The following is a 27,894-nucleotide window of genomic DNA, read 5'->3' as shown; positions in this document are numbered from 1 at the left end:
TCGGCATAGGTTAGTTCAAAAACTAACCTGTGAACGTTTTTTTTTTATTTTGATTTTCTTATAGAAAAGCCAGTTATAGGTCTAAACTTTTTTATTATTTTTTCATGGCCAATATTTGGTTGCCAAGCTCCTGCATTACCCACAGTACCATAAAACCATTGTTTTGTTTTTTTTTTTTTTTCTTTTTCAATGTTCCGGCAATCTTATCACAAACAAGAGTTCGTAATATCAGTTATTAGCTCAATAAATTCTTAATCATAAGTCTGTATTATCATTCGATTATATTGTAGAGTTTAGCTGATATATAGCAAAAATATGTTATACATTTTGAAAATCTTTATGAGGCAATATTTTCATGAGATATCAATTGAAATTGTATTAACACTTAAATCTAATCATTAAAATATTACCAATCAATTTTAGCCTCTTAAGAATATTTCTAATATTATGTTCACTTGACATAATTTTGACATGTATATTAGGGGTAATCATGTTCTACTAACAGTTTTAACTGTAAACCGAATCTTAAATACCCACCACCATGAACCAAATATAATAGTTTCCTTTGAAAACTCTTCGCCGTTGCGGGTTCCTTGATAATATATAGGATTTCATGGGGTTTGGTGACAGATATTCTCCCAAGCAAATCAGTTCAACCAGTACGCTTCCCGAAGATAAATTCAAAGATTCTACCTATCCTAAGGGAAATTGGTGCAAATTGCCACTGACGGACCTATCACAGAACTGGTTATTTGCAATTTTGTGCTCCAGTTATTTGCAATTTTTAAATAGTCGTAATTTATTTATTTCCGTACTCGTTTGATATTAAAATCTTAGATCCATTAAGATTTTAATATCAAACATTTTCACATTTAGTGAAATAAAACAAGTAAGGAAAGTCTAAAGTCGGCCGGAGCCGACTATATTATACCCTGCACCACTTTGTAGATCTAAATTTTCGATACCATATCACATCCGTCAAATGTGTTGGGTGCTATATATAAAAGGTTTGTCCCAAATACATACATTTAAATATCACTCGATCTGGACAGAATTTGATAGACTTCTACAAAATCTATAGACTCAAAATTTAAGTTGGCTAATGCACTAGGGTGGGACACAATTTTAATAAAAAACAAGTATATAAAGCAGTAAGTTAGGCCGGGTCGAATTATAAATATAAATGAATCAAATATTATAGTTTCCTGTGAAAATTTCAGGGGGATTTGATGACAAGCAGATCAGTTCAACCAGTACATTTCCCAAAGATAAATTCAAAGATTTTACCTATGAAGACTAGATCAGATTCTAGACTTATAAGAACCATATTTGTTTGAGTTTTTGAGGAAGAAAACGATGAAATAACGCCTTGATTTAAAATCTAACATCTGTAGATTTTAACCCCCATTATTTAAATGATTATCAGAAGTAAAATCTGTAAACTATAATTCAGTTTCAAGCAATTTTCATTATCAGTGCACATGGACCGATATTCACTATTTTCGGCACACCTCTTTATGTTCCTAAAATACTTCTAGATTTAAAATTTCATGCAAGTTTGAAAAAACTATGATTTCTAAAAGCCCAAGAAGTAAAATCGGGAGATCGGTCTATTTGGGAGATAAACCAAAACATGGACCACTACACGCCATTTTCGGCTCTCATATTTAAGGTCCTAAAATACCTCTAGATTTCTCATTTCAGGCAAATTAGATAATAACTACGGATTCTAGAAGCCTAAAAAATAAAATCATTTCTTGCACAGCTATTTATATTCCTAAGATTTTCGATTTCAGGCAAAGTGGACAACAACTACAGTTTCTAGAAGCCCAAAAAGTAATATCGGGATATCGGTCTATCTGATGGCTATATCAAAACATGGACCTATACTCTTTCGGCATAACTTTTTATGGTCCTAAAATACCTCTATATTTCCAATTTGAGGCAAGTTGGATAAAAACTACGGTTTCTATAAGCCCAAGAATAAAATCTGGAGATCGGTCTATATGGGGGCTATATAAAAACATGGTCCGATACTCATCATTTTCAGCACACCCCTAGGGTTTTAAAATACCTCTTGATTTCTAATTTCAGGCTAATTGGGTAAAAACTACAGATTTTAGACGCCCAAGAAGTAAAAATTGGAGATCGGTCTATATGGGGGCTATACCAAACCATGGACCGATACTCACCATTTTCGGCACACCTCTTTTTATACCATAGGATGGGGGGTATATTAACTTTGTCATTCCGTTTGTAACACATCGAAATATTGCTCTAAGACCCCATAAAGTATATATATTCTGGGTCGTGGTGAAATTCTGAGTCGATCTGAGCATGTCCGTCCGTCTGTTGAAATTACGCTAACTTCCGAACGAAACAAGATATCCACTTGAAACTTGGCACAAGTAGTTGTTATTGATGTAGGTCGGATGGTATTGCAAATGGGCCATATCGGTCCACTTTTACGTATAGCCCCCATATAAACGGACCCCCAAATTTGGATTGCATACCCTCTAAGAGAAGCAAATTTCATCCGATCCGGCTGAAATTTGATACATGGTGTTAGTATATGGTCTCTAACAACCATGCAAAAATTGGTCCACATCGGTCCATAATTATATATAGCCCCCATATAAACCGATCCCCCGATTTGGCTTGCGAGGCCTCTAAGAGAAGCAAATTTCATCCGATTCGGTTGAAATTTGGTACCTGATGTTAGTATATGGTCTCTAACAACCATGCAAAAATTGGTCCATATCGGTCCATAAATATATATAGCTCCCATATAAACCTATCCCCAGATTTGACCTCCGGAGCTTCTTGGAGGAGCAAACTTCATCCTACCCGATTGAAATTTAGTACGTAGTGTTAGTATATGGTCTCTAACAACCATGCAAAAATTGGTCCATATCGGTCCATAATTATATATAGCTTCCATATAAACCGATCCCCAGATTTGACCTCCGGAGCCTCTTGGAGGAGCAAATTCATCCGATGCGGTTGAAATTTGGTACATTTCGTTAGTATATGGCCTCTAACAGCCATGTAAAAATTGTCAAATTTTATTACTACAGAAAGTTTTGTCAAAATTTCATTTCTATAGAAAGTTTTGTAAAAAGTTTATTTCTATAGCAATGTTTGTCAACATTTTATTTCCATAGAAAATTTTGTCAAAATTTTATTTCTATAGAAAATTTTGTAAAAAATTTATTTCTGTAGAAAATTTTGTCAACATTTTATTTCTATAGAAAATTTTGTCAACATTTTATTTTTATAGAAAATTTTGTCAAAATTTTATTGCTATAGAAAATTTTGTCAACATTTTACTTCCATAGAAAATTTTGTCAACATTTTATTTCTATAGAAAATTTTGTCAAGTTTTTATTTCTATAGAAAATTTTGTCAAAATTGTATTTCTATAGAAAATTTTGTCAAACTGAATTATATACGTATTTAATCGGCCTTTTTTTGTTTAATATGTACCCCTTATGAACTAACTTACAATTTAGAAGACAGTGTTAAAAAGTTTTACGATACCTTGCCATCGGCAAGTGTTATCGCAACCCAAGTAATTCGATTGTGGATGACAGCCTTTAGTAGAAGTTCCTACGCAATCCATGGTGGAGGGTACATAAGATTCGGCCTGGCCGAACTTACGGCCGTATATACTTGTTTGTTCTAAAATACCTCTAGATTTCCAATTTCAGGCAAATTGGATAAAAACTACCAAAACCTGGACCGATACTCACCATTTTTAGCACACCTCTTTATGGTCCTAAAATACCTCTAGATTTCAAATTTCAACCAAATTGGATAATAACTACGAATTCTAGAAGTCCAAGAAGTAAAATCGGGAAATCGGTCTATATGGGGGCTATACCTAAACATCAACCGATAGTCACCATTTTTGGCACACCTCTTTATGGTGCTAAAATACTTCTAGATTTCCAATTTCAGGCGAATTGGATAGAAACTATCGATTCTAGAAGCCCTAGAAACATAATTGGGAGATCGGTCTATATGGGGGCTATACCAAAACATGGACCGATACCCATCATTTTTGGCACACCTCTTTATGGTCATAAAATACCTCTAGATTTCCAAGTTCAGGCAAATAGGATAAAAACTAAGGTTTTTTATAAGCCCAAGACACCAAATCGGGAGGTCGGTTTATATGGGGGCTATATCAAAACTTAGACCGATATAGCCCATCTTCGAACTTGACCTGCCTGCAGAAAAAAGACGAGTTTGGGCAAAATTTCAGCACGATTGCTTCATTATTGAAGACTGTAGCGTGATTACAACAGACAGACAGACGGACATGGCTACACCGTCTTAGAATTTCTCCCTGATCAAGAATATATACACTTTATATAATCGGAAATCGATATTTCGATGTGTTACAAACGGAATGACAAACTTATTATACCCCCGTCACCATTCTATGGTGGTGGGTATAAATATGGGAAACATTTAAATCTGAAACAATTTTAAGGAAACTTCGCAAACGTTTATTTATGATTTATCGCTCGATATATATGTATTAGAAGTTTAGGAAAATTAGAGTCATTTTTACAACTGTTCGACTAAGCAGTGGCGATTTTACAAAGAAAATGTTGGTATTTTGACCATTTTTGTCGAAATCAGGAAAACGTATATATGGGAGCTATATTTAAATCTGAACCGATTTCAATCAAATTTGGCACGCATAGCTACAATGCTAATTCTACTCCCTGTGCAAAATTTAAACTAAATCGGAGCAAAAAATTGCCCTCTGTGGTCATATGTGTGTAAATCGGGCGAAAGCTATATATGGGAGCTATATCTAAATCTGAACCGATTTCAACCAAATTTGGCACGCATAGCTACAATGCTAATTCTACTTCCTGTGCACAATTTTAACTAAATCGGAGCAAAAAATTGACCTCTGTATTCATATATGTGTAAATCGGCCGAAAGCTATATATGGGAGCTATATCTAAATCTGAACCGATTTCAACCAAATTTGGCACACTTGACTATAGTACTAATTGTTCTTCTTGTGCAAAATTTTAAGCTAATTAGGGTAAAACTCTGGCTTCTGGGGCCATATAAGTCCATATCGGGCGAAATATATATATGGGAGCTATATCCAAATCTGAACCGATTTCTTCCAAAATCAATAGGGTTCTATTCTGAGCCAAAACACATACTTGTGCAAAATTTGAAGTCGATTGGACTAAAACTGCAACCTAGACTTTGATTACAAAAATGTGTTCACGGACAGACGGACATGGCTATATCGACTCAGGAGCCCACCCTGAGCATTTTTGCCAAAGACACCATGTGTCTATCTCGTCCCCTTCTGGGTGTTGCAAACATATGCACTAACAGGTTGGCTGATAGTCCCTGGTCTGACACATATTACGATGCACATTATTTTTATATAGTACCAACCTTCAAATGATTCGTGTCAAAATTTGACGTCTGTAAGTCAATTAGTTTGTGAGATAGAGCGTCTTTTGTGAAGCAACTTTTGTTATTGTCAAAAAAAATGAAAAAAAAGGAATTTCATGTTTTGATAAAATACTGTTTTCTGAAGGGAAAAAATACGATGGAAGCAAAAACTTGGCTTTATAATGAGTTTCCGGACTCTGCCCCGGGGAAATCAACAATAATTGATTGGTTTTCAAAATTCAAGCGTGGTCAATGAGCACGGAGGACTGTGAACGCAGTGGATGCCCGAAAGAGGTGGTTACCGACGAAAACATCCAAAAATCCACAAAATGATTTTGAATGAACGTAAAATGAAGTTGATCGAGATAGCAGAGGCCTTAAAGATACCAAAGGAACTTGTTGGTCATATCATTCATCAATATTTGGAAATGCGGAAGCTCTGTGCAAAATGGGTGCCGCGCGAGCTCCACGTGTTGGTGATTCTGAGCAGTGTTTGCAGCTGTTAACTCGTAACACACCCGAGTTTTTCCGTCGATATGTCACAATAGATGAAACATGGCTCCATCACTACACTCCTGAGTCCAATCGACAGTCGCCTGAGTGGACAGCGACCGGTGAACCGAAAGACTCAAAAGTCCGCTGGCAAAGTAATAGCCTCTGTTTTTTGGGATGCGCATGGAATAATTTTTATCGATTATCTTGTGAAGGGAAAAACCATCAACAGTGACTATTATATGGCGTTATTGGAGCGTTTGAAAGTCGAAATCGCGGCAAAACGGCCCCATATGAAGACGAAAAAAGTGTTGTTCCACCAAGACAACGCACCGTGCCACAAGTCATTGAGAACGATGGCAAAAATTCATGAATTGGGCTCCGAATTGCTTCCCCACCCACCGTATTCTCCAGATCTGGCCCCCAGCGACTTTTTCTTATTCTCAGACCTCAAAAGGATGCTTGCAGGGAAAAAATTTGGCTGCAATGAAGAGATGATCTCCGAAACTGAGGCCTATTTTGAGGCAAAACCGAAGGAGTACTACCAAAATGGTATCAAAAAATTGGAAGGTCGTTATAATCGTTGTATCGCTCTTGAAGGGAACTATGTTGAATAATAACAAATATATACGGCCGTAAGTTCGGCCAGGCCGAAGCTTATGTACCCTCCACCATGGATTGCGTAGAAACTTATACTGAAGACTGTCATCCACAATCGAATTACTTGGGTTGAGGAAACACTTGCCGATGGCAAGGTATCTTAAAACTTCCTAATACCGTAATATATACCACATAGTCCATACGTGGTATATATTAAACTAAAAAAAGCCGATTAAATACGTATATAATTAAGTTTAAAGTTTCTATAGAAATAAAATTTTGACAAAATAAAATTTTGACAACATTTTCTATAGAAGTAAAATTTGAAAAAAAAATTTTTCTATAAAAATAAAATTTTAAAAAAAATTTCTATAGAAATAAAATTTGGAAAAAAATTTTCTATAGAAATAAAATTTTGACAAAATTTTCTATAGAAATAAAATTTTGACAAAATTTTCTATAGAAATAAAATTATTACAAATTTTTCTATAGAAATAACATTTTGACAATGTTTTCTATAAAAATAAAATTTTGGTAGATTATTTTTGGCTCGAGTGGCAACCATGATCATGAACCGATATGGACCAATTTTTGTGTGATTGGGGATCGGCTATATATAACTATAGACCGATATGGACCAATTATGGCATGGTTATAAGCGGCCTTATACTAACACCACGTTGCAAATTTCAACCGGATCGGATGAATTTTGCTCCTCCAAGAGGCTCCGGAGGACAAATCTGGGGATCGATTTATATGGGGGTTATATATTATTATGGACCGATATGGACCACTTTTGGCATGGTTGTTAGAGACAATATACTAACACCACGTACCCAATTTCAATCGGTTCGGATAACTTTTGCTCCTCTAAGAGGCTCCGGAGGTCAAATCTGAGGATCGGTTTATATGGGGGCTATATATAATTATGGGCCGATGTGGACCAATTTTTGCACGGTCATTAGAGAACATATACCAACATCATGTAACAAATTTCAGCCGGATCGGATGAAATTTGGTTCTCTTAGAGGCTCCGCAAGCCAAATCGGGGGATCGGTATATATGGGGGCTATATGTAATTATGGACCGATGTGGACCAATTTTTGTATGGTTGTTAGAGACCATATACTAACACCATGAACCAAATTTCAGCCAGATCTGATGAAATTTGCTTCTCTTAGAGGCCTCGCAAGCCACATCGGGGGATCGATTTATATGGGGGCTATATATAATTATGGACCGATGTGGACCAATTTTTGTATGGTTGTTAGAGACCATATACTAACACCATGAACCAAATTTCAGCCAGATCTGATGAAATTTGCTTCTCTTAGAGGCCTCGCAAGCCAAATCGGGGGATCGGTTTATATGGGGGCTATATATAATTATGGACCGATGTGGACCAATTTTTGCATGGTTGTTAGAGACCATATACTAACATCATGTACCAAATTTCAGCCGGATCGGATAAAATTTGCTTTTCTTAGAGGCCTCGCAAGCCAAATCGGCGGATCGGTTTATATGGGGGTTATATATTATTATGGACCGATGTGGACCAATTTTTGTATGGTTGTTAGAGACCATATACTAACACCATGAACCAAATTTCAGCCAGATCTGATGAAATTTGCTTCTCTTAGAGACCTCGCAATCCACATCGGGGGATCGGTTTATATGGGGCTATATATAATGATGGACCGATGTAGACCAAATTTTGCATGGTTGTTACAGACCATACACTAACACCATGTACCAAATTTCAGTCGGATCGGATAAAATTTGCTTCTCTTAGAGACCTCGCAAGCCAAATCGGAGGATCGGTTTATATGGGGGCTATATATAATTATGGACCGATATGGACCAATTTTTGCATGGTTGTTAGAGATCTTATATTAACACCATGTACCAAATTTCAGCCGGATCGGATGAAATTTGCTTCTCTTAGAGGCCTCGCAAGCCAAATCGGGGGATCGGCTTATATGGGGGCTATATATAATTATGGACCGATATGGACCACTTTTGGCATGGTTGTTAGAGACAATATACTAACACCACGTACCAAATTTCAGCCGGATCGGATGAAATTTGGTTCTCTTAGGGGCTTCGCAAGCCAAATTTGGGGGTCCGTTTATATGGGGGCTATACGTAAAAGTGGACCGATATGACCCATTTTCAATACCATCCGACCTACATCAATAACAACTACTTGTGCCAAGTTTCAAGTCGATAGCTTGTTTCGTTCGGAAGTTAGCGTGATTTCAACAGACGGACGGACGGACATGCTCAGATCGACTCAGAACTTCACCACGACCCAGAATATATACACAGAAAAAAATATCACCAAAATATTTCCAATTAAAAAGTTAATTGAAGTTGAAAATTTTTTCAATTAATAAATTAATTGATACAATTAACTTTTTAATCATGATAGAAACATTAAGTTAATTAAGTCAATGATTGAAATTTTTAAAATGTTTAATTAAAAAATTAATTGATACAATTAACTTTTTAATCAAATTCGGAAGACTAATTCAGTTAAAAAAGTGCTGATTTTTTTTACTTTTTTAATTAAAAATGTATTTCAAACAATAATTTGTTAATCCAAATAAAAACTCTAAGCCAATCTAACTAAGTAATTAAAAATAGTTACCTTTTTTAATTAATAAATTAATTGCGTTTTGCAATCAACATCAATTAAATTTTTAATTGAATCAATTAAAAAATTAATTGAATTTTGCTGAAAAAATCAATTAATTTTTTAATCAAGAATTTTTTCTATGCCCAATTAAAACTGCGATTGATACTATCACTTTCGTGATTGAAGACATTTCAATTAAAAAATTAATTGGATCAATTAATTTGGTGATTGAATCAGAGAAAAAATGTTTTGTGTGTATACTTTATGGGGTCTTAGAGCAATATTTCGATGTGTTACAAACGGAATGACAAAGTTAATATACCCCCATCCTATGGTGGAGGGTATAGAAACGAATTTTGACAAAAAAAATGTGTTTTTCTTTGTTAGACCGGGGACTTATCAGCCAACCCGTTATATGTTATGGGAACTAAATCTAAATCTGAACCGATTTCTTCCAAAATCAATAGGGTTCTATTCTGAGCCAAAACACATACTTCTGCCAAATTTGAAGTCGATTATGTTAGACTAAAATTGCGACCTAGACTTTGATTACAAATATGTGTTCACGGATAGACGAACATGGCTATATCGACTCAGGAGCCCACCCTGAGCATTTTTGCCAAAGACACCATGTGTCTATCTTGTCTCCTTCTGGGTGTTGCAAACATATGCACTAACTTATAATACCCTGTTCCACAGTGTGGCGCAGGGTATAAAAACCGCGGCTTCAATTTGTACATCATAATTCCGTTACAGATCTTTTCTTCACTACTGGGTGTTGATATATTTCCACTAAGTTTAACCAACATAACTTTGACGACCATTGCCCTTTGGGGACATCCCCCTGAAAAAACGATAAATAAAACTGGATTGTATTATAATCACTCTTAAATATTTCGTTTTCTATGTGTGTGTGTGTGTGGTTGGCTATATGTGTTTGTCAGAGAATATTTCAATGATTTCTTCTTTTGGTTTTATTTGCAAATCTAATCTCAAGTTGCCGGGATGTTTTTTATGACTCAAGTACTTTAACATTCTACAAATTTCACTTTCTGTTATAATTTTGGGGCGAAAACATGTCAGTTTGAATTATCACCTCAAAGTGAACGAACCACCGGCTGCGTTTGCGTTTGTCACATTGATTGCAAATCGCAAATGCTGTTCTGAAAGATTGTGTGGTCACACGTCTCCCGGCAATCAATACCCCCGAAACGAAACGAAATGTTTACCCTTTGGTGTTTAATTCTTCTAGCCGCTACTGGAGCATGGGCTCAAGAATATCGTCTGAGTAAAGATGTCATACCGCAGAGTTATGATATTGCCATCAAACCTTATCTGCGATCAACGGATGGCGCTAAACAATTCACATTTGATGGTGAAGTCAACATTACACTGCATGCCATTGAGGCAAATGTAAAGATCATCACAGTTCATAAAGATTACATAGACATTTTGGATACGATTCTCTATGATGGACAAGGAAATATGATTCAAAGAATTCCTACCGGTGAATTATTGTACGAGTCTACAACTGATAAACTTGGTATTCCATTGCAAATGTCATTGACTGCCAACACCAGCTATATTCTCTATTTTAACTATACGGGACAAATACGCAGTGGATTGGCTGGAGTTTTTCGTGGAACTTATGATGATGTGAAGTGAGTAGAATAACGTTTGGCATAATAAGTACAACAAAACGACCTCTTAATTAATACACCGGGTTGAATATTACCAACACATACACAGAGAGGTAATATTGTACAGTGTAGCTGACATGAAGGATTTCGAATTCAATTGACCATAGATGTTCTGGGAAAATATGATTCTTTTTCACACACAAAAATTTATGAAATTATAGTCGAAGCTCTGTTTAACGAATAACCTATTTAGCGAAAATTCAATTTAACGAACGTCCAAACTCCTAACATAAAGTTTTCTAAATAGCGAACAAATAAACAAAATTTACCTTCGATTTTACGAAAAATTTCGCGATGGTCTGTGTATTAAAAAGAATGAGTCGAAAAAACATTCTTTAGACAAAAAGTAATATTTTTCTAAAAATGGTTTAAACTCTTCGGAAATGTCTATCAAAAACGGTATTCCTACGATTGCAATATGCACATTTGAACACACAACAAGGCAAACAAAGTGGTAGTACGACAGACACCAAGAGATGGGAGATTCCATCAAATGTCTGGAAAACGGTATACAATGCCCAGTCATTGAATACCATTTGATACAAAATTCTATAGAAATAAAATTTAGAGAAATAAATAACATTTTAATACAATTTTCTATAGAAATAAAATTTTGACAAAATTTTCTATGGAAATACAATTTTACATAAAAATAAAATTTTGACAAAATTTTCTATAGAAATAAAATTTAACAAAAAATTTTATAGAAATAAAATTTTGACAAAATTTTGTATAGAAATAAATTTTTTACAAAATTTTGTATAGAAATAAAATTTTGACAAAATTTCTTATAGAAATACAATTTTGACAAAATATTCAATAGAAATAAAATGTTGACAAAATATTCAATAGAAATAAAATGTTGACAAAATTTTCTATCGGAATAAAATTTTGAAAAAATTTTCTATCGGAATAAAATTTTAACAAAATTTTCTATAGAAATAAAATTTTGACAAAATTTTGTATAGAAATAAAATTTTGATAAAATTTTCTATACAAATACAATTCTGACAAAATTTTCAATAGAAATACAATTTTGACAAAATTTTCTATCGGAATAAAATTTTGACAAAATTTTCTATCGGAATAAAATTTTAACAAAATTTTCTATAGAAATAAAAATTTGACAAAATTTTCTATAGAAATAACATTTTGTCAAAAATTTCTATAGAAATAAAATTTTGTCAAAATTTTCTATAGAAATAAAATTTTGTCAAAATTTTCTATAGAAATAAAATTTTGTCAAAATTTTCTACAGAAATAAAATTTTGACAAAATTTTCTATGGAAATAACATTTTGCCAAAATTTTCTATAGAAATAAAATTTAACAAAACTTTCAATAGAAATAAAATTTTGACAAAGTTTTCTATAGCAAAAAAATGTTGACAAAATTTTATATAGAAGTAAATTTTGACAAAATTTTCTAAAGAAATAAAATTTTTATATAATTTTCTATAGAAATAAAATTATTATCAAAAATTTTCTATCGAAAAAAAATTTGACAAAATTTTCTTTAGAAATAAAGTTTTGCCAAAATTTTCTATAGAAATAAAATTTTGACAAAATTTTCTATAGAAATAAAATTTTGACAAAATTTTCTATAGAAACAAAATTTTGACAAAATTTTCTAAAGAAATAAAATTATGCCAAATTTTTCTATAGAAATAAAATTTTGACAAAATTTTTTCATATAAATAAAATTTTGACAAAATTTTCTATAGAAATAAAATTTTGACAACATTTTCTATAGAAATAAAATGTTGACAACATTTTCTATAGAAATTAAATTTTGACTAAATTTTTTAGAGAAATAAAATTTTGACAAAATTTTCTATAGAAGTAAAATTTTAACAAAATGTTGACAAAATTTTCTATAGAAATAAAATTTTGACAAAATTTTCTATAGATATAAAATTTTGTCAAAATTTCCTATAGGAATAAAATTTTGACAAAATTTTCTATAGAAAAAAAAATTGACACAATGTTCTATAGAAAAAAAATTTGACATAATGTTCTATAGAAATAAAATTTTGACAAAATTTTTTGTCGAAATAAAATTTTCTTTATATAGAAATAAAATTTAAAGAAAAATTGTCTATCAAAATAAAACTTTGACAAAATTTATAGAAATACAATTTTGCAAAATGCATAGAAATATAATTTTGACAATATTTTCTATAGAAATAGATTTTTGACAATATCTATAGAAATAAAATATTGACAAATTTTTTAAAATAAATAAAATTTTGACAAAAATTGTAGAAATAAGATTTTCACAAATTCTTATATAAAAATAAAATGTTAATAAAATTTTCTATAGAAATAAAATAAACAAAATAAAAATTTTAACAAAAAAAATTTCTATGGAAATAAAATTTTTACAAAATTTTCTAAAGAAATAATATGTTAACAAAATTTTCTATAGAAATAAAATTTTGACAAAATTTTCTATGGATATAAAATTTAGCCAAAATTTTACATAAAAATAAAATTTTGACAAAATTTTCGTTGGAAATAAAGTTTTGACAAAATTTTCTATAGAAATAACATTTTGCCAAAATTTTCTATAGAAATAAAATTTTAACAAAAATTTCTATAGAAGTAAAATTTTGACATACTTTTCTATAGAAATAAAATTTTGTAAAGAAAAATTCTGTAGAAATAAAATTTAGAGAAAAATTTCTATAGAAATAAACTTTGGAGACAATTTGTTATAGACAAAAAGTTTAAAAAAATTGTTATGGAAATAAAATTTGGAGAAAAAGTTAGGTTAGGTTAGGTTGTAGAGGGTGACATCAATGTTCTTGTATTGATGCCCACTTAGACCAGTATAGGTCCATTGTGATCCCTCGATGTGATTTTTCAATCTTTCTCCTTCCGATGCGGCCGCTTTGTCCCAGAAACTTCCACCTGCTCGTTCTCTTTGAAAGAAATCTCAGAATAACCAACCAGAGGCCCTGATGAATGCAAGTATGTTCCTTAAGCTACACTCCCGCAGATCAGTGAGAGCCTGAAAGAAAAAGGAGCCCAGTATCTTGTTTCTTCTAAAGGATAAAACTGGGCACTGACACAGGAAGTGGTACGAGTCCTCCGTAACTTCCAGGCATCATCTACAGATATCATCGTCTTTAAGTCCTATTCTTACCATGTGTTTCCCAAGTGTGTTGTGTCCTGTTATGATACCAATCAATGGCCGTAATTCCTCTCTGTTCATCGACAACAAAATTTCACAGTTCCTACGTTTCTTTTCATCCCATATCAACTTGGTTTGCTCGAAACCATCCGAAGAGACCCAGCGTCTTCGCCATTGCTCATCATATTTAACCTCTATCCTGTAATGATAAGAAGATAGTGGAGGAAAAACGTCCGCTAAGACGTTGTTCGTTCCACGAGCAGCCTCCTTAGCCAGCACATACGCGACAGCGGCTGACTACCCTAGACCTTATGTCAGCACTGCACAGTGCCTTTATAGCTGCCTGACTGTCGATGAAGAAGCTGATATCGCTTCTGAATAACGGCTTCATCAACATCGACTCGGCAGCCTTTGTGATCGCAGAAAGACTCCCTTATTCCTAGTTCACTACAATAGATTCCGCTGCCCGTTCCTTCCTCCATCTTTGATCCGTCCGTATACATGTTTAGGGTTACCAAGGGTATCCTACTGTCTTCCCACTCCTCCTTACTTTGTATAATGTATGTCGGTTTGTGACGATAAACATGCTCCGTGGCCATATGGTCCGTCTCTCTATACTGCCCGGCCAGAATTTCAGTATGCCTGCAGTCTGTCCTCTCCAGCGTGTTCAAGCTCCTAAGTCTCAGAAGTGTCAGTTCAGCCGTCTTCCTTACGTGTAAATCGAGTGGGATAAATCCCATCAGTACCTCCAGAGCGGCAGTGGCTATGGTCCTCATGACACCTGTCATATAGATGAGTGCAGTCCTATTTACCCCATTTATTCTCGATATATGATTTTGGTGTCTCACGATTGTCCACCAAACATGACAGCCATATGTGGCCACAGGTCTTACAACCGCGGTATAAAGCCAGCCAAAAAGAGAAGGCCTCATTCCCCATCTCTGCCCGACCAATTTTTGACACGAGTATAGTGCCGCATTGGCCCTCTTAATGCGATTGGCAGTATTCTCCATCCAGTTCAGCCTGGAGTCCAAAATAACTCCTAGGCACTTGCTGATTTCGAGAGCGTCAACTTTATGTTCTGAAATTTAGATACCCGATAACCTTTCTCCTCCTGGTGAACAGTACCAACTCCGTCTTACCAGGGTTCACCCCTAAACCGCATCCTAGAGTCCACTCCGAGAGATACTGCAAAGACTTGCTCAGCACATCCGAAATAGAATCGAGGAATTTTCCCGATACCATTATCACAATGCCATCCGCGTATGCCACTACCTTGATACCCTTACTTGTCAGCCCAAACAATACCTCGTTCACCACCAATAGCCACAGCAAAGGTGATATAACCCCTCCCTGTGGCAATCCTCTAGTGGTCCTAGCCCTCCTTGTGGAGCTCGCTAGCTCGACCACCATGTCCCTGCTTAGCAACATCAACTCGATCCACTTTATAACGAATTTCTCAACACCATTCCTCTCTAATGCATGTACCACCTTCTCAATTTTCGTATAATTAAAAGCACCTTCAATGTCCAGAAACGCCGCCAATGTATAGTTGCCATATATCATGGATCTCTCTATGTGATGCACCACTGAGTGCAGGGCAGATTCTACAGATCTGCCCTTTATATAGGCATGCTGACAGATTGATAGTTTCCTGTCTAACTGGTTCCTTATATGATCATCCAGTATCCTCACCATCGTCTTTAGCAAGAAGGATGATAAACTTATTGGTCTAAAATACTTCGCCGTTCCATGTGATATCTTCCCCGCTTTAGGAATGAAGATTACCTTAACCTTCCGCCAAGGCTTTGATATAAAGTTCTATAGAAATAAAGTTTCGACAAAATTTTTATATAAAAATATAATTTGACATTTTTGACAAAGTTTTCTATAGAAATAAATGTTGACAAAATTTTCTATGGAAATAAAATTCTGACAAAATTTTCTATTGAAATAAAATTCTGACAAAATTTTCTATTAAAATAAAATTTTGACAAAATTTTCTATAGAAATAACATTTTGACAAAATTTTCTATAAAATGTAGCCAAAATTTTACATAAAACTAAATCTTGACAAAATTTTATTTAGAAATAAAGTTTTGACAAAATTTTCTATAGAAATAAAATTTTGCCAAAATTTTCTATAGAAATAAGATTTTAACAAAAATTTCTATAGAAATAAGATTTTAACAAAAATTTCTATAGAAATAAAACTTTGACATCATTTTCTATAGAAATAAAATTTTGACAAAATTTCCTATAGAAATAAAATTTTTACAAAATTTTCTATAGAAATAGCATTTTGCCAAAATTGTCTATAGAAATAAAATTTTGACAAATTTTTCTATAGAAATAAAATTTTGAAAAAATTTTCTATAGAAATAAAATGTTGACAAAATTTTCTATAGAAATAAAATTTTGACAAAATTTTCCAATAGAAATAAAATTTTGACAAAAATTTCCAATAGATATAAAATTTTGACAAAATTTTCTATAGAAATAAAATTTTGACAGAATTTTCTGTAGAAAAGATAATTAAAGAAAATTTTCTACACACAAAAAATTTGCAAAATAAGAACTTTATGGTAAAATTTTCTCCACATTTTGGTAGATTATTTTTAACTTGAGTGGCAACTGTGATCCTAACGCCGGATAGGAACAGTGGCCGATGGTTTATTTGAAAAGATATAGATCACTCTATATCGGCGAATATGCAGGGAGGCCCAGCTCGAAAATGGGGACTAGAAACAAATTTGGGATTTCCTGAAATAAAAAATGTGCGATTTTAAGAAGATGATAGATCGCACAGCAAGACTATTGATAACGGTTTATGCGGCCGTCATGAGGGGAAATTTGTAGTAAAAAAATAATAGCGATATATCAAAGACATTAATATTTGTTAAGAGGTGTTTTAAGTAATATTAGATTTAAATACAAACCATAATTTTCCCATATACTCGTTAATTTCTCCTCACATAGCGAAAACTAAGATTTTCAATGAAACTTAACATTAAAAATTTCCGTTCGATTTAAAAAATTTGTCTAAAACCGAGCATCGACTGTAATTTCAATTTCATAATCCACACAGAAATAAAAATAATTCTTTCTTCTGCAATGAAATTTTAGACAATGCAAATTTTCCTTTCTTGTCAAAGTTCTCCAACCCAAAATACAAACAAAAATAGTTCTTATAAATCCAGATTCTGACGTACTCTTCAATTTCTTCTACTTTTTTAGTTGGTATGCCATTACCCAATTACAGCGAATTGATGCAAGAACAGCATTCCCATGTTTTGATGAGCCTCAGCTAAAGGCAACGTTTCGCATGCGCATTACAAGACCCAAGGAATATGTTTCCTTCTTCAATACCAGGCTAATGAGTACATCAGGTGAAAGGTAAGATATTTATTTACTCCATTTATTCTCTACTATATGGAATCACTTTAATTTAGCCCCTCTTCGATTTCAGTGATGGCTGGTATACGGATTATTTTGATACAACACCACCCATGTCTACATATTTGGTGGCATTCTTGGTGGGTGATTTTGATGTTCAGGGTGATAATGATTTCAAGATGATCATGAATTCAAAGGTCAGTAATAAGACCCAATATTCACATGAAGTCGCATTAAAGACATTGGCTGCCTATGATGCCTATACACAAATTCCTTACAAAACATTGGGTAATACTTTGATGCAAAAAGCTGGATCAATTCGATTTCCCCATAATGGCATGGAAAATTGGGGTTTGGTGATATATTTGTAAGTAAAAATGACACTAGATATGCTATCTCGAGACGTCAGATATCACTCCTGATATCTGTTATAACGGGTCGCTGCCTGATAGGCGATTTTGCAAAAACTATAGGCGCGACGTATAATGACTATTGTATGAGCTGTCATGATGTGGAGGAAAAGGAATCAATTAAAGACCTCTTGTGTGAGTGTCATGCATTTTGTGTAAAGCGCAAGCAACTTTTAGGAGCATATAGCTTCAGATTACTGGCGGATCTGGAAAACGTTAACTTAAGCAGTCTGCTAATGTTTTTGGAACAATCTGTTTGGCTCAACAAAGAAAAATAATCAAGAAGGTTCAGCGGTTAAAACTAGAAGTGCTTCAGATTACTGGCGGATCTGGAAAACGTTAACTTAAGCAGTCTGCTAATATTTTTGGTACAATCTGTTTGGCTCAACAAAGAAAAATAATCAAGAAGGTTCAGCGGTTAAAACTAGAAGTGCCCATATGTAATAGGTACTTTTAGTTAATGTGGTACCACAATGGACTGAAAAGTCTAAGTGAGCCTGAATCTTAATCGGGCTGCCACTTTAACCTAACCTAACCCAAGTAAAAAGGAAAATATAATATAATAAGATAGAATTATCTCTGATAAAATTCCATTTCTACAGAAAATTGTTTGCTATAGAAAATTTTATCAAAAATTTATTTCTACAGAAAATTTTATCAAAATTTTTATTCCATAGAAAATTTTGTCAAAATTTTATTTCTATATTTTCTTTCTACATTCAGAAAATATAGTGATCAAAGTAAATTTTTTCAAAATTTTATTTCTATAGAAAATTTTGTCAACATATTATTTCTATAGAAAACATTGTCAACATTTCATTTCTATAGAAAAATTTGTCAAAATTATATTTCCAAAGAAAATTTTGTCAAAATTTTATTTCTATAGAATTTCTTTTATCAAAATTTTATTTCTATAGAAAATTTTGACAAAATTTTATTTCTGTAGCAAATTTTGTCAAAATTTTATTTTTATAGAAACTTTGTAAAATTTTATTTTTATAGAAATTTTTGTCAAAATTTGATATGCATAGAACATTTTCTTGAAATTTTATTTCTATAGAAAATTTTCTCACAATTTTATTTCTAGAGATAATTTAGTCAACATTTTGTTTCTCTGGAAAATATAGTCAAAACTTTAGTCTACAGAAAATTTTGTCAAAATTTAATTTGTATAGAAAATTTTGTCAAAATTTTACTTCTATCGAAAATTTTGTCAAAATTTTATTTCAATAGAAAATTTTGTAACAATTTTATTACTATAACAATTTTATTTCTATAAAAAACATTTGTCAAAATTTTAGTTCTAAAGAAAAATTTGTTAAAATTTTTGTTGTAACGAAAATTTTCACACAACTTTATTTTTATAGAAAATTTTGTCAAAATTTTATTTCTATAGAAAATTTTGTCGCAATTTTACTTCTATAGAGAATTTTGGTAAAATTTTATTACTATAGAAATTTTTGGCAAAATATTATTTCTATATAAAATTTTAACAAAATTTTATTTTTATAAAAAATATTTTCAAAATTTTTCTTTTATATAAAAATGTTATCAAAATTTTATTTCTATAGAAAATTTTGGCAAAATTTTTTTTTCTATAGAAAATTTTGGCAAAATTGTATTTCTATAGAAAATGTTGTCAAGAATTTATTTTTTTGGAAACTTTGTTAAAATTTTATTTCTATAGAAAATTTTGTCAAAATTTTATTTCTATAGATTTTTTTTTCAAAATTTTATCTCTATAGAAAAGTTTCTCAAATTTTTTTCTATAGAAAATTTTGTCAGCATTTTATTTCTATAGAAAATTTCCCCACAATTTTATTTCTATAGAAAATTTTCTCAAAATTTTATTTCTATAGAAAATTTTGTCAACATTTTACTTCTATATTTTCTTTCTACATTCAGGAAACATAGTGCTCTGAGTAAATTTTTTCAAAATTTTATTTCTATAGAAAATGTTGTCAAAATTTTATTTCAATAGAAAATTTTGTCGAAATTTTATTTCTATAGAAAATTTTGTTAAAATTTTATTTCTATAGAAAATTTTGTCAAAATTTTATTTCTATAGAAAATTTTGTCAAAATTTTATTTCTATAGAAAATTTTGTCAATATTTTATTTTTATAGAAAATTTTGTTAAAATTTTGTTAAAATTTTATTTCTATAGAAATTTTGTCAAAATTTTATTTCTTTAGAAAATTTGTCAAAATTTTATTTTTATAGATAATTTTGTCAAAATTTTATTTTTATAGAAAATTTTGCCAAAATTTTAGTTTTATAGAGAATTCTATCAACATTTCACTTCTATAAAAAAAATTTGTCAAAATTTTATTTCCATAGAAAATTTTGTCAAAATTTTAGTTTTATAGAAAATTCTGTCAACATTTTATTTCTATATAAAAATTCGTCAACATTCTATAGAAGATTTTGTCAAAATTTTATTTCTATAGAAAATTTTGTCAAAATTTTATTTCAATAGAAAATTTTGTCAAAATTTTACTTTTATCGAAAATTTTGTCAAAATGTTATTTCATCTAATTATACAATTATTTTTCGAGCTTTATGGACAGATATAGATTAAGGAACATGGTTAATAGAGCCATTGAAAAGAAAACGCCAGATACAAATCTATACACGCCTGGACTGTACATGTTTCGGTTCGGGCGAATGAACCTTTCCACAGCCTTTAGTATAGATCTGGCTGAGAGAGATAACTCAATTTTGGGCCCTTTATGCTAACTCCTTATGGAGAAAACATTTGGGAAATTTCCTCTTACAAATGCATTTGGACGTCAATTGCCTGTTTTTATTTCTATAGAAAACTTTTAGTTCTAAAGAAAATTTTGTTAAAATTTTAATTGTAACGAAAATTTTCTCAAAATTTTATTTTTATAGAAAATTTTATTTCTATTGAAATTTTATCAAAATTTTATTTCTATAGAAAATTTTGTCAAAATTTTATTTGTATAGATAATTTTGTCAAAATTTTATTTCTTTAGAAATTTTTATTTCTTTAAAAAATATTGTCAAAATTTTATTTCTATAGAAAATTTTGGCAAAATTGTATTTCTATAGAAAATTTTGGCAAATTTTTTTCTATAGAAAATTTTGTCAAAATTTTATTTCATTCGTTTTGTTTGTTATTGTTTGTCATTATTGTTGTTTTTGATTTCAGCTTAAAAGAAAAGGAAAAGAGATATGCTTGCAAATTTGCTTAGGCAATAGCCGACTATCAAAAACCTTTTTTTCGGGAGGTTCAGTCTAGTTCATTCTGGGTTTAGTGAGCTTATCGAATTTATTCTGATAATTTGTTGATAGTTTTGCTGCAAGTAGAGGATGCTGATGAGGAATGTGGTAATTCTGAAACAGCTGTCCATCCAACCATCTTTGGATGGACAGCTGTTGGGCTTTGTCCAAATTAATTTGACTAGCATACGTTTCCTCTGTTGGTTAAGCTACACTTGTAGTTTAGTCAATGAATGGTTTTAAGCTGAATTCAAAAGCAACAATAAAATTTTGTTTCTAGAAAGTTTTGTCAAAATTTTATTTCTATTGAAAATTTTTTTAAAAATGTTATTGCTATTAGGAAATTTTGTTAAAAATGTCATTTCTATAGAAAATTATATCAAAATTTTATTTCTATATAAAATTTTCTTAAAATTTTAATTATATAAAAAATGTTGTCAAAATTTTAATTATGTAAAAAATTGTGTCAAAATTTTATCTCAGTAGAAAATTTTGCCAAATGTTATTTCTATAGATAATTATGTTTGTTTTTCAACACTCAGAGAACATGGTGCTATTGAAACATGTTTGGGTTGATCATATTCCTTCTCTACGTGTATATAATTTGTGAAGTTCCTTATAGTTCGAGAGGAATATTTTACAAAATCTACCAAAACATCAAGAATTCTTCTTATATACCAAACAGTAAGAAAATTTAAAATCTGTTTAGAATTCTACCAACTGTGGCAACCGTGGTTAGGAGTCGATTTTCTGCAAAATTTGTATTAGTCTACAAGCCATATTCGACTTTAGTACCCCTAGTTTTTAAACCAATTATAATTTACTTTCAATTTTTTTTTTAAGAGATACCGTTTTATCCCATGAACCCGGCTATACTGATGGTTGGTCCAATAAAGAATATACAGTGACAATTTTGGTTCATGAGACAGCTCACATGTGGTTTGGTAATAGTGTTACATTTAAATGGTGGTCCTACTTTTGGTTAAATGAGGCCTTTGCTCGTTATTATCAATATTATTTGGCCCATGAGGTAAGTACACAGAAAGAAATATCAACGATAGTTTTTATTTTTTTATTTTTTTAATTTTAAAATTTGTATTTTTTTTTTTTTTTTCTATCAAAAAAATAATTGATTGAATTGATTTTATAATCAAAACAAAATCCAATCACAAGAATAACTTGAATTTATTTAATTTGTAATTGGATCAATTAAGTTTTTAATTTGCGTCGGTGACTAAAATTATTAATTCCGTGCTTGAAGCAATTTCAATTACGAAATTGGAATTAGAAATATTTTTTAATAAATTATATTAAATATTAATTGCAACAACTAGCATTTTAACTAAAAACTTAAGAATGTTCAAATATTTTCTTAACTTACTTTATTATTTACTTTTATTAAAAAAATAATAATTGTATCAGTTAATTGCCTATGTTTGCAACTTCAATCAAACGGTTAATTTGAAAATATTTTGGTGATATTTTTTTTTCTGGGCATAAGAAAGCAATTATAAGCAATCTTATTTAATTACAAGAAAATTATTACATCAAAACGTGAATTTTTTTTTAAGAATAAATAAAAAGTTAATTGAAGAACGTGAAGTAAAGTCACATAAATAATTGATTGTCTCAATCAGAATTTTAATTCAAAATTAAATTCAAAATCAATTAATTTTTTTTTTTTGAATAAATTAAAAAAAATAATGACGGGGGTATAATAAGTTTGTCATTCCGTTTGTAACACATCGAAATATCGATTTCCGACTATATAAAGTATATATATTCTTGATCAGGGAGAAATTCTAAGGCGATATAACGATGTCCGTCTGTAAGTCTGTCTGTCTGTCTGTCTGGCTGTCTGTCTGTTGTAATCACGCTGCAGTCTTCAATAATGAAGCAATCGTGCTGAAATTTTGCACAAACTCGTCTTTTGTCAGCAGGCAGGTCAAGTTCGAAGATGGGCTATATCGGTCCAGGTTTTGATATAGTCCCTATATAAACCGACCTCCCGATTTGTGGTCTTGGGCTTATAGAAATCCAATTTGCCTGAAATTGGAAATCTAGAGGTATTGTAGGACCACAAATACGTGTGATAAAAATTGTGAGTATCGATCCATATTTTGGTATAGCCCCCATATAGAACGATCTCCCGATTTTACTTCTTGGGCTTATAGAAATCGTAGTTTTTCTCCAATTTGCCTGAAATTTGAAATCTAGAGGTATTTTATGACCATAAAGAGGTGTGCCAAAAATGGTGAGTATCGGTCCATATTTTGGTATAGCCCCCATATAGACCCATCTCCCGATTTTACTTCTTGGGCTTATAGAAACCGCAGTTTTTATCCAATTTATCTGAATTTGGAAATCAAAAGGTACTTTAGAACCGTAAAGAGGTGTGCCAAAAATGGTGAGCATCGGTCCATGTTTTGGTATGGTGGCCATATAAACCGACCTCCCGATTTGGGGTTTTGGGCTTATAGAAACCGTAGTTTATATCCAATTTGCCTGAAATTGGAAATCTAGATTATTTTAGGACCATAAATAGGTGTGCCGAAAATGATGAGTATCGGTCCATATTTTGGTATAGCCCCCATATAGACAGATTTCCCCATTTTACTTCTTGGGCTTCTAGAATCCAATTTGTCTGAAATTGGAAACCTAGAGGTATTTTCGGGCCATAAAGAGGTGTGCCGAAAACGGTGATTATCGGTCCATATTTTAGTATAGCCCCCATAGGAACGATTTCCAGATTTAACTCCTTGGGTTTCTAGAAACCGTAGTTTTTATCTGACTTGCCTGAAATTTTAAATATTCTGGTATTTGAGGCTCACAAAAACGTGTATCGGATTAAGTTTTTATCGGTCCATTTGGTAATGCCTCCATATAGATCGACTTCACTTCTTGAGGGTGTAGAAGGCGCACTGATCATGAAAATTGCTTGAAACTCAATGTAAAATTTCCAAATTTTACTTCTCGGGTGAAAATCTACAGATTTAAGATTTCAGATCAAGACGTTATTTTATAATTTTCTTGCACACTTACAAGAGATGTTAATAATTCCTCTAAAACTCAAACAAAAATGGTTCTTATAAATCCAAAATCTGATATAGTCCTCATAGGTGAAATCTTTAAATTTATCTTCCGGAAGTGTCCTCAAGCCCTCCTGAAATTTCAAAGGAAACCCTAATATTTGGTTCATGGTGGTGGGTATTTAAGATTCGGCCCGGCCGAACTTACTGCTGTTTTTTAATCAAGAGACTTTTTTTATTTCTAATAAATTCTGTGTTTGATAATTTAATTTCGTGTTTATATCAGAAAATATATTTTCTGTGATGTTTTTCAGATTTTTAGTTTTTGTTTCTTTCTTTTTAGATTTATCCCGAATTTGAGCTGGACAAACAATTTGTGGTGAATCAAGTTCATTTGATTTTTGCCACTGATGCTACGAATGGTACCCAACCTATGACCAGCCCTGAAGCCATTATCAATTCTCCTTCGGAAGTGGCCTCGAAATTTAGTAGCATTACCTATGCCAAAGGTGCTGCAATTGTACGCATGATCTGTATTTTAATGGGTAAAGAGAAATTTGATTTGGCTACACGAGAGTATCTGAAAGAAAAGTGAGTATTTGGATAAGAACGTATCGACAGATAATTTTCTAATTAAATGAATACGACCAGAAAGAGTAAGATAGGGATAATCTTCGAAAACGGCAATATAAAGTCCATAAAACCATATGCAAAATTTGGTCAATATTTTGATAGAGCGACTTTCATGTCCTCAAGAAGTCAAATCGGAAGTCGCACTTTTTATCCGATTTGAAAATCTATATTTTGTCAACAATTTATTTCTATAGAAAATTTTTGTCAAAATATTATTTCTATAGAAAGTATTTGCCAAATTTTTTTTTCTATAGAAAATTTTGTCAAAATTCTATTTTTATAGAAAAATTTTTTCAACAATTTATTTCTATAGAAAATTTTTGTCAAAATTTATTTCTATAGAAAATTTTGTCAAAATTTTATTTCTATAGAAAATTTTGTCAAAATTTTATTTCTATAGAAAAATTTTGTCAAAATTTTATTTGTATAGAAAAATTTTGTCAAAATTTTATTTCTATAGAAAATTTTGTCAAAATTTTATTTCTATAGACAATTTTCTCAAAAATTGATTACTATAGAAAATTTGTAAAAAATTATATCTCTATAAAAAATTTTGTCAATTTTTATACCCTGCGCCACACTGTGGAACAGGGTATTATAAGTTAGTGCAAGGGAGCCACCGTGGTGCAATTGTTAGCATGCCCGCCTTGCATACACAAGGTCGTAGGTTCGATTCCTGCTTCGAACGAACACCAAAAAGATTTTCAGCGGTGGATTACCCCACCTCAGTAATGCTGGTGACATTTCTGAGGGTTTCAAAGCTTCTCTAAGTGGTTTTACTGCAATGTGGAACGCCGTTCGGACTCGGCTATAAAAAGGAGGTTCCTTGTCATTGAGCTTAGTATGGAATCGGGCAGCACTCAGTGATAAGAGAGAAGTTCACCAATGTGGTATCACAATGGACTGAATAGTCTAAGTGAGCCTGATACATTGGGCTGCCACCTAACCTAACCTAAGTTAGTGCATATGTTTGCAACACCCAGAAGGAGACGATATAGATACATGGTGTCTTTGGCAATAATGCTCAGGGTGGGTCACTGAGTCGATCAAGCCATGTCCGTCTGTCCCTCCGTCCGTCCGTCCGTCTGTCTGTGAACACATTTTTGTGATCAAAGTCTAGGTCGCAGTTTTAGTCCAATCGACTTCAAACTTGGCAGAAGTTTCTGTTTTGGGTCAGAATAGTAACCTATTGAATTTGGAAGAAATCGTTTCAGATTTAGATATAGCTCCCATATATATCTTTCGCCCGATATGTACTTATATGAACACAGAAGCCAGAGTTTTACGCTGACTTGCTTGAAATTTTGCACAAGCATAACACTTGGTTGAATAGTCAAGTGTGCCAAATTTGATTGAAATCGGTTCAGATTTAGATATAGCTCCCATATATAGCTTTCGCCCGATATGGACTTATATGGCCCCAGAAGCCAGATTTTTTGCCGAATTTGGTTGAAATTTTCCACTAGGAGTACAATTAGTAGTATAGCCAAGTGTGCAAAATTTGATTGAAATCGGTTCAGATTTAGATATAGCTCCCATATATATCTTTCGCCCGATATGGACTAATATGGTCCTCAAAGCCAGAGTTTTGGCCCAATTTGGTTGAAATTTTGCACAGGGAGTAGATTTAGCATTGTAGCTATGCGTGTCAAATTTGGTTGAAATCGGTTCAGATTAAGATATAGCTCCCATATATATGTTTCGCCCGATGTGCACTTATATAGACCCAGAAGCCAGAGTTTTATCCCGATTAGCTTGAAATTTTGCACAAGAAGTACAATTGGTAGTATAGTCATGTGTGCCAAATTTGATTGAAATCGGTTCAGATTTAGATATAGCTTCCATATATATTTTTCGCCCGATATGGGCTTATATGGCCCCAGACGCCAGAGTTTTGGTCCAATTTGGTTGAAATTTTGCACTAGGAGTATAATTAGTAATATAGTCATGTGTGCTAAATTTGATTGAAATCGGTTCAGATTTAGATATAGCTCCCATATATAGTTTTTCTGATTTCGACAAAAATGGTCAAAATACCAACATTTTCCTTGTTAAATCGCCACTGCTTAGTCGAAAAGTTGTAAAAATTACTCTAATTTTCCTAAACTTCTAATACATATATATCGAGCGATAAATCATAAATAAATTTTTGCGAAGTTTCTTTAAAATTGCTTCAGATTTAAATGTTTCCCATATTTTTTTACTAAAATTGTGTTCAACCCTAGTGCATTAGCCAACTTAAATTTTGAGTCTATAGATTTTGTAAAAGTCTATCAAATTCTGTCCAAATCGAGTGATATTTAAATGTATGTATTTGGGACAAACCTTTATATATAGCACCCAACACATTTGACGGATGTGATATGGTATCGAAAATTTAGATCTACAAAGTGTTGCAGGGTATAATATAGTCGGCCCCGCCCGACTTTAGACTTCCCTTACTTGTTTCTATAGAAAATATTGTCAAAATTGTATTTCCAGTGAAAATTTTGACAAAATTTTATTTCTATAGAAAATGTTGTCAAAATTTTATGTCTATAGAAAATTTTGCCAAAATTTTATTTATATGAAAATTTTGTCAAAACTTTATTATACCCTCCACCATAGGATGGGGGGTATATTAACTTTGTCATTCCGTTTGTAACACATCGAAATATTGCTCTAAGACCCCATAAAGTATATATATTCTGGGTCGTGGTGAAATTCTGAGTCGATCTGAGCATGTCCGTCCGTCCGTGAGTCCGTCCGTCCGTCCGTCCGTCCGTCCGTCCGTCTGTTGAAATCACGCTAACTTCCGAACGAAACAAGCTATCGACTTGAAACTTGGCACAAGTAGTTGTATTGATGTAGGTCGGATGGTATTGCAAATGGGCCATATCGGTCCACTTTTACGTATAGCCCCCATATAAACGGACCCCCAAATTTGGCTTGCGAGGCCTCTAATAGAAGCAAATTTCATCCGATCCGGCTGAAATTTGGTACATAGTGTTAGTATATGGTCTCTAACAACCATGCACAAATTGGTCCACAGCGGTCCATAATTATATATAGCCCCTATATAAACCGATCCCCCGATTTGGCTTGCGAGGTCTCTAAGAGAAGCAAATTTTATCCGATCCGGCTGAAATTTGGTACATGGTGTTAGTATATGGTCTTTAACAACCATGCAAAAATTGGT

General features: G+C 32.2%; 1 protein-coding gene across 1 annotated transcript in view; it reads left to right on the top strand.

Moving 5' to 3' along the window:
• Window positions 1-10,271: 10,271 nt before the first annotated feature.
• LOC142240334 (membrane alanyl aminopeptidase) overlaps window positions 10,272-27,894 on the top strand; it is a 35,695-nt gene continuing 18,072 nt past the window's right edge. The window contains exons 1-5 of the mRNA XM_075312073.1: window positions 10,272-10,830; window positions 17,241-17,399; window positions 17,473-17,766; window positions 21,898-22,084; window positions 24,427-24,674. Of these exons, the coding sequence (XP_075168188.1) occupies window positions 10,391-10,830; window positions 17,241-17,399; window positions 17,473-17,766; window positions 21,898-22,084; window positions 24,427-24,674 (1,328 nt within the window). The 5' untranslated portion in view covers window positions 10,272-10,390. The remainder of the gene's footprint in view (window positions 10,831-17,240; window positions 17,400-17,472; window positions 17,767-21,897; window positions 22,085-24,426; window positions 24,675-27,894) is intronic.

This window comes from Haematobia irritans, chromosome 1, assembly GCF_050003625.1.
Source record: "Haematobia irritans isolate KBUSLIRL chromosome 1, ASM5000362v1, whole genome shotgun sequence".
NCBI classification, from domain to species: domain Eukaryota; kingdom Metazoa; phylum Arthropoda; class Insecta; order Diptera; family Muscidae; genus Haematobia; species Haematobia irritans.
Note: the sequence above shows the minus strand (reverse complement) of the source record. Positions and strands in the feature narration are given on the sequence as shown.